Source organism: Arachis hypogaea, chromosome 6 (genome assembly GCF_003086295.3).
Source record: "Arachis hypogaea cultivar Tifrunner chromosome 6, arahy.Tifrunner.gnm2.J5K5, whole genome shotgun sequence".
Lineage (NCBI taxonomy): Eukaryota > Viridiplantae > Streptophyta > Magnoliopsida > Fabales > Fabaceae > Arachis > Arachis hypogaea.
In genome coordinates, this window is record NC_092041.1 from 2,626,231 (window position 1) to 2,642,152 (window position 15,922).

The following is a 15,922-nucleotide window of genomic DNA, read 5'->3' on the forward strand; positions in this document are numbered from 1 at the left end:
ATTAATTTTGGTCTTGTGGACAACAAGTGGCTTTCAGGTAGTGTTGGGTTAAAATCTGCAGCAGAGGTGTAAATTTAATTTTTTATCGGGTGTATTTATAGTCTGTGTTTGGGTGTATTATGCAGATCTCTATGCATACCGTCATATACGGGTTCCAATCTATCTGGATCACCACTTCATATTATAGTACCTGTAAATCAGAAATTTTGAATACACTAGAGAGAGTTTAATTAATTTTGATCTTGTGGACAACAAGTGGCTTTCAGGTAGTGTTGGGTTAAAATCTGCAGCAGGGGTGTAAATTTAATTTTTTATCGGGTGTATTTATAGTCTGTGTTTGGGTATATTATGCAGATCTCTATGCATACCGTCATATATGGGTTCACATCTATCTGGATCACCACTTCATATTATAGTACCTGTAAATCAGACATTTTGAATACACTAGAGATAGTTTAATTAATTTTGATCTTGTAGACAATAAGTAGCTTTCAGGTAGTGTTGGGTTAAAATTTGCAGCAGGGGTGTAAATTTAATTTTTTATCGGGTGTATTTATAGTCTGTGTTTGGGTGTATTATGCAGATCTCTATGCAGACCGTCATATATGGGTTCCAATCTATCTGGATCACCACTTCATATTATAGTACCTGTAAATCAGACATTTTGAATACATCAGAGAGAGTTTAATTAATTTTGGTCTTGTGGACAACAAGTGGCTTTCAGGTAGTGTTGGGTTAAAATCTGCAGCAGAGGTGTAAATTTAATTTTTTATCGGGTGTATTTATAGTCTGTGTTTGGGTGTATTATGCAGATCTCTATGCAGACCGTCATATATGGGTTCCAATCTATCTGGATCACCACTTCATATTATAGTACCTGCAAATCAGAAATTTTGAATACACTAGAGAGAGTTTAATTAATTTTGGTCTTGTGGACAACAAGTGGCTTTCAGGTAGTGTTGGGTTAAAATCTGCAGTTGAGGTGTAAATTTAATTTTTTATCGGGTGTATTTATAGTCTGTGTTTGGGTGTATTATGCAGATCTCTATGCAGACCGTCATATATGGGTTTCAATTTATCTGGATCACCACTTCATATTATAGTACCTGTAAATCAGACATTTTGAATACACTAGAGAGAGTTTAATTAATTTTGATCTTGTGGACAACAAGTGGCTTTCAGGTAGTGTTGGGTTAAAATCTGCAGTAGAGGTGTAAATTTAATTTTTTATCGGGTGTATTTATAGTCTGTGTTTGGGTGTATTATGCAGATCTCTATGCAGACCGTCATATATGGGTTCCAATCTATCTGGATCACCACTTCATATTATAATACCTGTAAATCAGACATTTTGAATACACTAGAGAGAGTTTAATTAATTTTGGACTTGTGGACAACAAGTAGCTTTCAGGTAGTGTTGGGTTAAAATCTGCAGGAGAGGTGTAAATTTAATTTTTTATCGGGTGTATTTATAGTCTGTGTTTGGGTGTATTATGCAGATCTCTATGCAGACCGTCATATATGGGTTCCAATCTATCTGGATCACCACTTCATATTATAGTACCTGTAAATCAGACATTTTGAATACACCAGAGAGAGTTTAATTATGGAAAAAAATTTACTTATAATTGGATCAAATATATTTACACCATGTGTTCAATTTCTTAGAATAAGAAGATCAATAAAATCTAGAAGAACATAGAAGAACAGTAAAACATAGTTCTTCGATTTTGAAATCAGAAATAGAAATGTGGAAAATGTACAAGATGAGTAAAACAATAACGTACCTTGAATAATATTTTGTTGATGGTTTCTGCTATTATTCGCGACGAGTTCAAATGTCTCTTCAGTTTGGAATGTTGCTCGAAACTTGAGGATTTGTGTTATCTTTGAAGGAGAAGAGGAAGAGTGAGCCATAACGAGCGGTTTTTTCGAAGCGTAATCGTTCGAGTGACGCGCGTGAAATTGACGCTCCATTTAAAGGGAGGGAGTGCGCGTGGGTTAAACCTGAGTTGGGTTAACTTGTAAGGATTGTATGCGTTATTTGCTTGTATGTGTAGCGGAGCCCAAAAATTTTTTAGCCAACAATAGTCACGTTAATCACAACCATCTTATCATCCCCATCCACATATGGTAGCAAATATTCTTGGTAAATTCCAGATCCTTAAATAGTAAATACATAAAGCGCTTTTGTTTCATGATACATTCTCTCTGTTGGGGTCACATGGGAATGCATTTCTTTCAAACCATCATTCCTCGCACTAATCTTAGACTTAATTAAATTTTTTAGGCCTCATGAGTACTAGAAACAGAATCAGAGATGAACATGAAGCAAACTTATCGGCTCTTTCAGCAACACTGATTTTTACCACACTTTCTTATTTGGCCACACTTTCTCAGTCATTTACCACACTTTTTGTATTTGGCATTCCCCATAAATAACATTCAGTGTGGTAGTTTCCAAACACTTCAACGTTTCTAGGCCACACACTCGTAAACCATGAAGTCTCCAAAGTTTTCAGCGTCTCATCCTCATTCCATACGTGTCAACCACTCAATGGATGGTTTCTCATATCCCTTCCACGTCAGCAACTACCTCCCCCCAAAAGCACACCCATTCTCTGTCTCTCTTACTCCTCACTTTCTCCACTCAAATCACACCCACAACCATCTAAATTCTCATGTTACTACTTCACATTCATACACTTGAACCTTTTCTGCTCGTAATCTGAGTCCCAAAGATAAAATCTTTGGCACATAATTATGCTATGGAGGCCCTCAATGCTGTTGGCTTGACCCCTTTATCTGTGCTTTCTGACACAAGAAAACAACCCAGAAAATTCTCTTCACTTGCTACAATTTCCGCGTGCAAAGTTTCAAACTTTTCCACTTCTAACAACACCCAACCTACTTTGCAACAGTGTTTATCCAAGGGTCTGATTCTTGCAGCTTCTGTTTTCAACACTGGACTTGCTGCTAGAGCTTTAACATATGAAGAGGCTTTGCAGCAATCATTGAATGCTCCTTCTAGTTCTGGGGACTTTGATATCAACGGAGTTATAGATAGTGTTATCAGTTTTGGAACAGAGAATCCTGCTGTTATAGCTGGAGGAGTAGCTATTTTGGCTGTCCCTCTGGTCTTGTCACAGGTTCTGAAGAAGCCTAAGCCATGGGGAGTTGAATCTGCAAAGAATGCGTATGCAAAACTTGGTGCTGATGACAATGCTCAGTTGCTTGATATAAGAGCACCTTCAGAACTTAGGCTTGAGGGTACACCGGATGTTGGAGGATTGAGGAAGAAACAAGTTTCAATTCCTTACAATGGTGCTGATAAGCCAAGATTCCTGCAGAAACTTTCTTTGAAGTTCAAGGATCCAGAGAATTCTACTCTGTTCATTCTGGACAAGTGAGTAGAGTTTAAAGCAGTTTCCTTTTTCATTGTTTTGTTTGCCATTATTATATATCACATTCTATCATTTCATTTTGGCTATTGATGGTGGAAAAAGAATGTTTTTCGATGTTGAAAGGTTAATGGGGCTGTCAATTAGCTTGGTTTAAATGACTAGATCTTTCTAAAATAGAAACAAGACTTTTTAAAATGAAATTCTTGAGTAAGGAGTTAATGAAGCTGCCAAGTTCAGTCTACATTGGCATCTTAAGAAATTCAACTGCCTATTTTGTTGTTCTTTTGAGTTACAAAGAGTAAAGACTTGCAGCTGATTGAGTGAACTTGTGATGGAAGCTAGGTTTGATGGGAACGCCGAACTCGTTGCTGAGTTGGTCACTGCTAATGGATTTAAAGCTGCTTATGCAATCAAGGATGGTGCAGAAGGACCACGGGGATGGAAGGTATCTAGTGTCACTCACCGCTTTTCAACTTAAAGATGTTAATTTTATCTGCTTACCATATTCTCAATCTGATTGAATGGACTGCAGAATAGTGGGCTTCCTTGGACACCACCAAAGAAAGGCTTGAGTTTGGATTTTGGCAATTTGGCAGAGGCTATTGGAGTATGTATCTCTTCTTTCTCTAATATTAGTTTTAATTTTCGACTTGGATGCACACTCATAATATGAATATTGATAGCTTAGTTCAATTGAGAATTTAAGCTGGCGAGAAAAGGAACTTATCAACGTATGATGCTGTCTTAGATGGATACACTTTTCATTATATTATTAAAGTTTATCTATATTCTTATGCATAATGTTCATAAATGTACGGATGTTTATATTAATGTTGTTCTAGATTCTGGATCAGAAGCACTTGTTTCATCACTTTGAATATGTTTTGTAGCATCCTGCTTGAGATATTGAATTTACTTACATAATGTTACTTGGTTCATTGGATTGGAGGACAAAATTATGATATGGAAATACAAGATTTTGATGTTCATAACATATTTTCCATTTAAAACTAATTGATGGAAGTTTACTGCAGGAGAGCTCTGATGGTTTGGCTGTTACTCTTGGGATTGCTGCAGCTACCGGACTCGGTGTATTAGCTTTTACTGAGGTTGACTTGATGAGTTACTTTACATACTATTTCTCTTTTTCCCAAGAAAAAATCATATTCTGACACATCTATACTGATGTGGAGTTGTTTGTTGATGCTGTTTCTCTATCTATACTGTACAGATAGAAACAATTCTCCAACTTTTAGGATCAGCTGCAATTATTCAGTTTGCTAGCAGGAAGCTTCTATATGCTGAGGTAAATACAGTGGAGTCATCAAATTGTCTATGGATACAGTGTATGTTTAGTTTTCTACATAAAGCATTCCATGTAAGTTCTGTTATTTTATATGACAGGATCGAAAGCGAACACTACAACAGATCGATGAGTTCTTGAACACCAAGATTGCCCCTAAGGAGCTTGGTGATGAAATAAAAGTACTTATGACATTTTTTCCCCTCTTAAGTAATTCATAAACAATATAACATAGCTATTTCTAAAAAATTGCTTAATGTGAAACTCATTTCTGCCCCTTCATATCCTGTTGTTGTTGTATGGTTGTGAACATTAGCAAATTGGAAAGGCTCTTCTACCAACTTCCACCAACAATAAGGTTCTTCCTGCACCAACGGAACAAACCTCCGAGCCTACTACAGCAGATACGACTGTACAGAAAGCAGAAGCTACTCCTGACACTATATCTGAGTCCAAAGTAGATGCAGTAGCAGCCCCTTCTCCAGAAATAAATTCGGCCGAAGTTAAGGCACAATCAGTTCCAGGGACTCCAACACCCCTTTCACCATACACCAGTGTATGTCTCAACTCTCAACTTCATTGCTTCATAAAATTTTCACTTGCTGTATTGGTTAGATTTACTTATAGCAGCCAACTTTCTTGGATTGATCTTCCATATATGATTTTGTTTTGTAATTAGTAACCATCTATCCTGAGACCCCTCTGATAGTTTGTTTTTCTTTACATATGCTTATTTTCTTTACATATGCTTATTGTTCTTCATGTTCATCAGTGTTACCCTTTTTTCCTTCTTTACTTTGCAGTATCCTGATTTGAAGCCTCCAACATCTCCCACCCCTTCACAACCCAATTTACAGAAAGCAGAAGCTACTCCTCTGGACACTGCATCCGAGTCCAAAGTAGAAGCAGTAGCAGCACCTGCTCCTGAAATAAATTCGGCCGAAATCAAGGCACAAGCACCTCCAGCAACACCAAGACCCCTTTCACCATACCCAAGCGTATGTCCCAACTTCCATGCTTCATAAAATTTTAACTTCCTTTGAGTGTTAGCAATACACAGTTCTTTTATCTCTGCCTATTTCTGTGGTTTCTATCGAAGTTTGAAGCTTTTAGCAGAGTGAAGTTTTAGTCCTGTATAGTATAACTTTTTAGCTTGTGTGCATGGTTTTGATGAGAAATTTTGTACTACCTTGTTCCAAAAATAATTAATGAATTAGGAGATTGTTTTCTTCATATATGCTTATCCCCTTTTCCTTCTTTGAATTGCAGTATCCTGATTTCAAGCCTCCAACATCTCCTAGCCCTTCACAGCCCTAGAATTTTGTTGTTGTATACCAGGAAGAGAATTATATAGCAGGGAATCTTTTGTGTAAAATTTCCAATGCCATATCAAAATCTTTATGTACAATGCAATGGTCTTGCCAGTTGCCACATAAAAATCTTAAACTTACCTAGCATTTTAGGTTGAAGATAAGATCCATGTGGTAGGTTGTATTATTTACAATCTTTTGTGAATACTCTTCAATTTATGCTACTTTCTACAATCTTTTTGTAATTGATGGATAGTTTATAGAGTTGACTTTCATATTAGTTATGTTGTGATTTTTCTTACTAATATAGGGAATAAAAATTGTTTGCTCTTACAACTGGCTATCTTGTGTTAGAGTGAAAGAATAGTATAAATAAATAAGTAAATGTCAAATGGTCCTTAAAAGATTTTTTGTTTAATCAAATTTGTCCTTCAAAAATTTTAAGTTGGTCACATTAATCTTTCCACCACTTTCGTTGTTGACAGCGTCAAAATTTGTTGATATAACACGTTAAGTGATACCACACTGAAGTGATGGAAGCGATGGGAGGACTAATGTAACCAACTTAAGATTCAAACTACGTACATTATTAATATGAAAAATAAGAGACTTAATGTATTCTACAACTCTCACAACATTCTTCTTTAACTCACATTAACAATACAATTGCATAAGCATAACATGATTCTCCATAACTCATTCTAACTCTAATATTTGTTCTTTGCAATGACAAATAAATCACACTAAGTACCGATCACATAACCACCAAAATAAACTTCCATTCAATACTATTTTATTCATTCATATTTTGTTCAGATCCTTCAGGAGTTTCTGTAAGACTTCCTTGGAGGCTAACTTTTCAGCTGTCTTCTCATTTGCAGCTTTAGCAGTAAATTTGTGAGGGATCCCATTATTAGCCTTCACTTCAACTTTGACTGAAGCTTCACCATTGCTGCGGGACACCAGGGTTTTTGTCCTTTTATAGTTTTCTCTTTGGCATAGTTCATGCAATTGCCCAATCGGATGAAGCCGTGCCGTTTTAGGTGTAACCAGGGGTTCCAAAAGAGGCCTTATGCTTCTGAACACAGCCTCTTTACTGTATCCTGAATCAACATAAATGGCTCCTGCTACAGATTCCATAACATCTGCAACTACCTGTTAGAAACAGAAATACTATCTCATGACAAATATTTAAGATACCAGTTTGTCTAATGGCTGTGTGTGCATCCAGAGAAGTCTAATAATGAGGAGATTCATGAATATGATACTAATGTGAATAAGGAACTTTTGATAAGAAAGAAATCTTGCACTGAAGGATAAAAGCTCACATGAGGGAAAGATGTCTCCAATTCCCATCCAAAAGTTGATTTTAAATTTAACTTCTCAACTTCATTCACTGTGTCTGCAATTTGCTTGTCTAGTTCCTGTGAGTTGTGGAGTATGTGTTCATGCAACTTAACTTTAATGGCTGAAATTGCATAACACTCATTATTCACAGAAATAGTCCTCATGACTGTCAAAAATTCGGACGACGCATCACGATACTCCTCGTAAAAATGCTGCGTGATGCAATAGTCCAACACCGCATCGCCAAGAAATTCTAGCCGCTGCAGGGCAAGTTAACACTCGAAATTTCAATCATCACAATACAAGAAAGAGGGAAAATGAGTAACACTAGTTCTGTTGAAATGTTCTTACTGGTTAGAATCTAAGTAGTCTTGTATGTACCTGATAAGATGATGGAACACCAGGGCGCTTGTAAGAACCATGGGTCAGAGCTTCTATTAAAAGATAAGGGTCTTTGAATGTATAGTTCAATAAGGATTCGGATTCTAAAAGCTTATCAAGATTCTCCAGGGGGATGCTAATGTGGCTTTGATATGGTATAATGTTGGTATCAACCTCAATTCCAATCCAATTCATAAATGCCATAGCATCTTCTTCACCTCTTGATACTGTGCTACTGCTAAGGAAGGCACCAATTAGTGCCTCAACAACATCAGCAACAACCTTGTTCTCCATGTTTGTTTTTCTTCCACAAGCATACACTCTGGTTCTGCTAGAAGCACACACTTCTTTAAGTGAGAGATCTTCTGACTTATCACCCGGTATAATCCATTGTTTCGGATTCAAAGTTTCTTTTCGTATGAAGCCCTGCAACATATAGATTTCCATTAAGGAATAAAAATTAAACCACCTCATATAAGTATAACCATCTTTGTTGCATAAACTAATTCAATACTCAGATTGCAGAGTGATGAAGAATCCAGCAACATTTTTTAATTTCTAGCACAAAAATGGTAGTGTTGAATAAAGGAGAAAACAACATAAGCTCTTACTAACTGATATCAAACATGTAAAATGTTTGAAAACAAATATTAAGGAATTAGAGTACCGGAAGACTGCTGCTGCACCCTAACTTAAACAATTGAGCATTCGAAATCATGTTCTTCCTCTCTTCAGTAAGAGGACCCTCACGAAGATTTTGTTTGGTCTTAAAAAGTTGTTGGGTAGCAGCATACTTGAGAAAAGAATCTCCAAGTGTCTCCAAGGAATCATAGTCAAAAACCTCTTGACATTCCTTTGTAGTAATTGCTTGCAATACCTGCAATTAACAATAATATATATTCATAAGTTTAAACAAGAAATATAATGTGATGGCATGCATCTTTCACAGGAAGAAGAAGCACACCTTAATGATTGGGATATCATTTTGCGTACAATGATCCGAAAGCATCTTCTTTAAGTTGAAAGCGATGAGCAAGGACTCGAGCCGATGCATGATTGATGGAACAAATGTGAATGAGTATATGGTTCTGATTGATATTGGTGACATGATTATATTACAAAGTTCTGGTGGCAGCTCATAAGATCCCATGCTTGGTTCTAAATAGGCAAAACATATAAAAACATTTCCCATCATACTGATAATGAATTGTATCATACAAATTTCACTAGAATTTATGAGCAACAAAGAGTTAAACCTCTCATCCTTTTTTGTCTGTTCTTCTGCAGGTAATTTCCCACTTTAAAAACACTCCTTCCTGCAAGTAGGGATTGATGTTCAAATCGTAATTCAACATGTCTGAAAATTTGAAACAAGAACCATGTTATCTATAGCCCTCTATGAACACATCAAGTAGATAAACCAGATACAACATACAAGATATACTACTTACTTGTTTTTGAAGTGATCCTTGTATGTAATTGCTTTCTTACCTCCATTCTTTAGAGGTGAGTTTCCATTCAAGTCCGTTATACCATGAATAATGTAAATTTCATTATTATGAGGGGTAGTGACCACACAATTCCTAAGTTTACAATAGCAAACTAGTCCATTTATGGTCATCACATCAGCATGATGATCCTTACAGTCACAAGTACTTTCAGATGAAAAAGGAACACAAGAGATAGTGTTCCAATCAACAACTGAATTTGAAAGTCCCTGGTTTGCAGCAGTGGCTGGGAGCAGAAGATAATCAATTTCAGGATTATCTCCAAAACAGAACTCATCTCTTGGATTCACATCAGCATGCAAAAGGATCCTTAAGAGGGTGGTCTGAAATCTTCTACATTTTTGAACCTGTCGAATTTAAGTGTTCAAATGTAGGGTAATCTATGAATTCAATCCCCAAAAGAACAAGAAGCTTGTAGTACCCAAATATTGTTCTTCATGTAAGTAAGGTTACCTCATGTGGACTAAGATCAATGGGTTCTACTTGTCTGAGATTGACTGAGATGTTCCCTCTTCGGGCAGATAACTCAAATAATTGTGTGTTTTCTATTATTTCCGAGTCAAGTTGAGTCCTCAATGCAAGAACAATGTTCTGAACCGATATGTTACACTCATAATCCTGCTTCAACTCAATCAAGTAGCAATGGTATGTTACAGTGCAATCTGCATTTGATGAACAATTGACCAGTTCGGATGGCACATATCTGGGTTGTGGCTCATTATTACCTGCATATAAATGTCATTTAAAGTTGTTAATATAATAAAGTGAAAACTTTAGTCAAAACTGTTTCAGAATCAGAAGTAACTGCCGAATATACCATAAGAAAAGATAAGATGATGATGTTAGTAAGTAAAGTAAGCAGTTAGTTACCAGAATGTTCCATGACAATATGTCAGCAAAGATATATCCGTACGAAGATTTTGTGTTATGATATAAATGAGAGGATGAATGTGAGTGAGTGAAGTTGCATTAACTATATATAGCAGGGAGGAGGAAGTGAGTGTGTTAGGGTGTAGGGACCACACCACATTCGTCCAAATGAAACGATTGGAATTTTGGTCTCCTTAGTGTACAAGTTGCTTGCTCAACAAGTAACCTCAATTCTCAATTATGTAAAAAATAGATCTCTCCATTTTTTTTAACATTCGAAAGTATAAAATATGATCTCTTACCTTTAATTTTATAAGTGGAACCAAAAATAAATAGAAGAGAGAGAATAGTAAAAGATAAAATTAAACTGGATACCATCCAATTTTTTTTCCACTAAATCCACTCCTATTATGTGTAGTGACTCCTCCATTCTTTCTTTAATTTAACAGTGGCTTGCTAATTATTATTACTAATAATAATAGGAAATAAATCCTTTCAATTTTTTAATTATTTAATAAAGTAAAATTTTTTATTTTATATTTTATAATTATTTAATAAAATAACATTTTTTTATTTTTTATTTTTTAAATAAAACAAAAAATAGATAAAAAAATATTGAATAGTAAAAAATTATACTTTTTTAAACAATTAAAAAATTAAAAGAATTAACTCTCCTAATAATACTAGATTTATAACGCTTGCACAACACCAACAAAATTAATATATATTTTATATAAAAAAATATGTAATAAAAATTTTCTACTAATTATTGTAAAATTACTTTTGTTTAAGTTGTACTTAATTAAAAGTATTTGAATAGTAATTATTATTGATTTGGGTCCAGCTAGTGTACAGATGTGTTTTGGTACAGATTTACAGATTTTTTATTTTTATTGATTTAAAAGTGTATCACTAAAAGTGTTGCTTAAAGAAAAAGTGTTACCCTTAATCGTTAACTTGGCTCTGATACCAATTTTTAATTTCTGGCTTTTCTTTTAATTTTTTTTTCGAAATTTCTATTAATTCTTCATACTTTGAATAAGTTTATAATTTGTATAGGTGCTTTATTTAAAGAATTTTGATAAAAAATACTGACCATTTCTACTATCTCTCTTGCAGTTATTACTAGTCTTTGATGTTTTGATTCATAACTTTTCAATCTTGTTTTAATTTATAATATTCTTTTTTGTATGGATTATTGTATATAAAATTTTTTATCTGTTTGTCTTTTTATTTAATATAATTCTTCAAATCTTCAATAACTTCTTTTATTTCTACACTTTCTCCTGTTTCTAAATATCTGTTTAATTTTTCAATTTCATTCTCCATTTTTTCTTTTAACAGCTTTAATTCTTTTAAGTCATAATATGATTTTCCAGGCATTTATAAATTTTTTAAGTTTAATTCCAACTTGTTTATATTTATTCTTATTTCTATCCTTTTTATTATAAGATCATCAATTTCAATCTGAAGATTGTTTAATTCCCTTTTATACTCCTTTATTTTACCTTTTAATTTTCTCGTCCTATTTCTTTTTATTTTATTTTCTGGTTTTTCAATCTTTTTATGCTTCATTATTTATTTTAAAATTTCTGCAAACTCTATCATTGATTCATCATTATTTTCTAAAGATTTTATTAATTTCTCTAGCTCTTCAACTTCTCTTTTTAACTTGTCATAGATTATTTTTAGGGTTTCAAATACTTTTTTATTTATTTCAGAAAACTGTAAATAATTCAAACGATTTTTTCTTTCAAATAGCTCTTGTTTCTTGTCTTGATAAGTTACATATATTTCTTCTTTATTTATTGTCATAATTTAGTGTTTAGGGTTTCATTTAATTTTTCGACCTTTTTATTAGTTCTTTTATTTCAGAATTTTCTTCTTTAATTTTTAACTTAGATAAACTTAAAGGGCTATTAATTTTAGATTCTCTTATTTGAAAATTCGATGAAACTAATTTGCCTGATGGTTCTTTTAATAATAGAACTGGGTTTTCAATAGCTTTATATTTTGGTATTTCTATTTTTACAATTTTCTAAAATAATTCATCAACATAAATTCTTTCTCTGTTTTTAAATATTATACTATGATGGCTATTTGTTAAAGCATAATTTATTGCATATGTAATTGAAAATGGTTCATCATCTTGTTCCATTAGATTCTTTTTGTGAAATTTATAAGCTAAGCTTATAGATCTTCCAAGATTTTCAGTTGATAAAGGTATAGCGTATCCAAGATGGGCATTGAATTTAACATTTACGTTTGCCAAGTTTCCATGAACAATTCCAATTATTTGATCTATTGGGTCATCAGTAATTCTTTTATCACAGATTGCAAAGCTTATTGGTGAATTAATTCCTTTCATATATGTAGATTTAATTAAGACTTGTATAGTACTAATATGAATCCATCCAATTTTAGATCTTTTTTGTTGATCCTTAATTTTTTCAATCTGTTTACTCAATTCTTCATCATTTATCAAAACTATTTCAAGTTCTCCATTGGCGGATTTTATCTTTATTGGGACTTCAAGTTGAATTTTTCCATAGTATATTATATTTTTTCTATTAAAAACTTCTTTTAAAAGATTTTGTTTATTAAAATTTTCATTTGATTTGAGATTTAATTCTGTTTTTAGAACAGCCTATTTTTCATTATCTAATAAGGCAGATAATCTATAATAATCAGATTCTTCCGTTAATTATAAACTTTCTAAATAATTCATAACTAAGAAATTAGGATAAGGGCGTATCTTTCTGGAGAAAAACTTCCTTTATTTAGTATATTTTACATAGGATGTTTTTATCTCCAGAGGGGAGATTATAGATATTAACTCCAGAGGGGAGTTTAAAACTATTTTTTCCTAAGGGAATTCTTTTTTCAGACTACAGAATCGCCTCGGCAGCTTCCTCCTTGCTTTCCTAGCATATGAGTACTCTTAGCCTCCTGCTTTCTGTTTTCTGATGCCTCTACAATTGCCTCAGCAATCTATTTATAATGGTTGGGTCTGATGGACAATTCTCATCCTTACCCTTCTTATGACGTCATTGCTTACGTCATTGTTTATTATCTTGCACCAGCTACATTGTTGGTGCTCTATGACCTAAGCGCTTACGTCATTATGCAATAATGTCGAGAGATGCTTCAGATGCGCTGTCCTCTTCTTTTATGTGAGTGGATGAGCTGTCTTCTTCTTTTATCATGTGGGTGGATCCTATTTCATTATTACTTTCTTCAGATATTTCTGAGACACACAGCTGGCACTTGTGGTCTTCTCTGTTTTTTATCAAATAGCAGAGATTCCTTTTTATCCCTTCAGGGAGTTTTTCTAAGAGCCCGGATAGATTGTAGAATGCAAATTCAAACTCTACCAAGAGTCTCATCTCTCTTTCTTCAATTTCATTTTTTTTACTGGACACAAGCAGAGTATTTCTGCTTTTATAATTGATTCTTGTGTGAGATTCCCTTGTTATCTTTTGAGTTCTTTCGAAGACCCTTGCTAGTGTGCTGGCTAGTCTTCCTTCATGACTGTAAATTGTTAAGTCTTGAATCTGATCAATTGGTTGAAAATTTCCTGGAAAGACGGACATGAATATTACTTGGTGTGCTGGAACCAAGCATTCTTCTTCTTCATTAAAAATAGGTTGACTGTTTGTAAATTTTAGGGATATATCCTTTGGATTTACATTGTCAATCATATTTTTAAATCTCTTTACTGCATCAACAAATCCTGCAGGAAACTCACTAATAATTTTTAAATCATTAAAAATTAAAATTGTATCAATCAATCCATACTGGAAAAACTGATAGGTATCCGATGGGGAAGCATCTGGAAATATAACCAATTTTGTTAGCTGTTCTTTGGCAATAGGATAATATCCCAAAATTGCCCTTTTTTCTTCAGTCTAATTCAGGACTATGTTAAGGGTTTCTCTGAGATTTGATCTACAGACCCTTTTCTTTTCCTTGATTTCAGCCCTTGTAGGAATGTTTCTTATTATCCCTGTTCTCTGGGTTTGAATTGGAGCTTTATCTACTCTTTTTAGGGTTTGCTCTGGATGGAGAGCTTCATATTCCCTGAAGGATTCCTTTGCCTCTTCCAGTGTTAGAAACCCTCCTTTATGAATTATCCTTGATTGATGTGTGAATGGTGCTGCTTTTTCCCAGGCATCATATACTCCTTTCATGGGGCCATTATAAATTACATAATATTTTTTATCTTGGGTGAATTTTTTAATGATTTCAGCAATTGTTTTATTTTCTGAAATTTTTTCTTCACCTGATTTGTCCACCACGCTTAGCTGGCTGAACTCTGTTGGTTTTGCTTGTTGTGTTGATTTCATTGCTTCAATGGCCTTCTTGAGGGATTGGATCTGTGTTTTTATTTGCTGACAATACTTGCATTTTTCGAGTTCTTGTTCATATTTTTGAATTTCCTGATCTAATGCGTTGTAGACGAACTCTATTCTCTCGTTAATGTATCTGCAATAACATTTTTGTCACCCTTAATATATTCAATTTTTATTGGATATTGTAACAAAAATAATTGCCATCTTACCAATCGTCCATGATTATAATCAACTTTTAAATTATATCGTATAAAACCTGTTAGGTAGCTTGAATCTGTCCTTAATGTAAATTCTCTGGGTAGTAAATCAATTTTCCATTTCTTAAGAGATTTAATTGCTGCTAGAGTTTCCTTTTCATGAGTGGTATATCTCTGTTCTGTTGGAGTAAAAGTCCCTGAAATATACCTGCAAAGTAATTCCTTTGGGGAATATTTAGAATCTAGTGATCCTTTTTCTTGTTCCAAGCTTTTTATAGCTTTCTTAGCTTTTAGACATCCTGACCAGGTTATGTCTGAGGCATCTGTTTCTACTATTAAGTAGTCATTTTCTTCTGGAATATAGAGTTCTGAAAGTTTTTCACATAATTCTTTAATTCTTTGAATTTGCATACTATCTTTTTCATCCCATTTCCATTCTTTTTTAGTACTTATTTTTGGAAATAAGCTTTTAGTGTATTCTGTTATATTCTTTAAAAATCCTTGATCAGAAATATAATTTATACACCTCAAAAATCTTTGTAATTATTTTCTATCTTCTATTTTATTAGGAATTTACCTTTTCTAGAACATTTGGTTGAAGTTTTAGCTTTCCTTGGGTGGATAGAATTAATCCAAGAAACTCTATTTCTTGTTTTGCTATTCTTGCTTTCTTTTTGCTAAGAACTAATCCTTTTTCTTTACATCTTTCTAAAACTATTAATAATTTTTGAAGATGATCTTCCTTATCTTGTTTTGTAAAAACTAGTATATCATCAATGTACACTAAAACAAATTCATTTAACTCTTTTAGATTTTCTTCCATAAATCTTTGATAAATACCTGGGGCTTGTTTTAATCCGAATGGTAATACATTCCATTCATAGAGCAACACACTTGTTGATTCTTTTGTTGGGCAAGTAAAAGCAGTTAATTTCTTTGTTTCTTCGTCTAAACGAAGTTGCCAATATCCTGATTTTGCATCAAGAGATGAAAACCAAGTTGCTCCTTTGATTTTTTCTAAAATAGAATATTTTCTTGGAAGTTTATGAGCATCACCAATAGTTGCTTCATTCATCTTCTTATAGTTAATAACCATTCTTCGTTTTTCCCTTTTAATTTCATTATTGTTTTCGACATAAAAGGCTGGAGCCGCATGAGGACTTTTACTTAATCTTATAATTCCTTTTTCCAAAAGATCTCTACATTCTAATGAGAACTCTTTTCTATCTCTTGCGGAATAGGGAATTTTA

At 33.6% G+C, this 15,922-nt stretch overlaps 2 protein-coding genes across 2 annotated transcripts; one reads left to right on the top strand and one right to left on the bottom strand.

Annotated features, from left to right (window-relative positions):
- Window positions 1–2,197: 2,197 nt before the first annotated feature.
- Window positions 2,198–6,297, top strand: LOC112695321 (rhodanese-like domain-containing protein 4, chloroplastic). Its single transcript, XM_025747622.3, has 9 exons — window positions 2,198–3,406; window positions 3,747–3,849; window positions 3,937–4,011; window positions 4,439–4,513; window positions 4,636–4,710; window positions 4,809–4,889; window positions 5,024–5,263; window positions 5,511–5,705; window positions 5,977–6,297. Exons 1-9 carry the CDS (start codon window positions 2,769–2,771, stop codon window positions 6,022–6,024), a joined length of 1,530 nt encoding a protein of 509 aa, XP_025603407.1. The 5' UTR covers window positions 2,198–2,768; the 3' UTR covers window positions 6,025–6,297.
- A 336-nt stretch (window positions 6,298–6,633) lies between these two features.
- Window positions 6,634–10,205, bottom strand: LOC112695319 (endoribonuclease Dicer homolog 2). The gene is made up of 9 exons (XM_025747620.3): window positions 10,124–10,205; window positions 9,707–9,978; window positions 9,197–9,600; window positions 9,002–9,102; window positions 8,710–8,903; window positions 8,413–8,622; window positions 7,746–8,171; window positions 7,346–7,624; window positions 6,634–7,172 (listed from the first exon to the last, which is right to left on the bottom strand). The coding sequence occupies exons 1-9, from the start codon at window positions 10,134–10,136 to the stop codon at window positions 6,819–6,821; spliced, it is 2,253 nt and encodes a 750-aa protein (XP_025603405.1). The 5' UTR covers window positions 10,137–10,205; the 3' UTR covers window positions 6,634–6,818.
- Between the last annotated feature and the right edge of the window lie 5,717 nt (window positions 10,206–15,922).

What these genes read in the sequence shown, in the direction of transcription:
- LOC112695321 (XM_025747622.3), top strand. Translation starts at nt 2,769, where the DNA reads ATGGAGGCCCTCAATGCTGTTGGCTTGACCCCTTTATCTGTGCTTTCT. An exon ending in AAGGACCACGGGGATGGAAG is followed by an intron (nt 3,850 to 3,936) that starts GTATCTAGTGTC and finishes AATGGACTGCAG; the next exon opens with AATAGTGGGCTTCCTTGGAC. An exon ending in CCCTTTCACCATACCCAAGC is followed by an intron (nt 5,706 to 5,976) that starts GTATGTCCCAAC and finishes TTTGAATTGCAG; the next exon opens with TATCCTGATTTCAAGCCTCC.
- LOC112695319 (XM_025747620.3), bottom strand. An exon ending in TTGATCTTAGTCCACATGAG is followed by an intron (nt 9,601 to 9,706) that starts GTAACCTTACTT and finishes TAAATTCGACAG; the next exon opens with GTTCAAAAATGTAGAAGATT. An exon ending in CAGACAAAAAAGGATGAGAG is followed by an intron (nt 8,904 to 9,001) that starts GTTTAACTCTTT and finishes TTGCCTATTTAG; the next exon opens with AACCAAGCATGGGATCTTAT.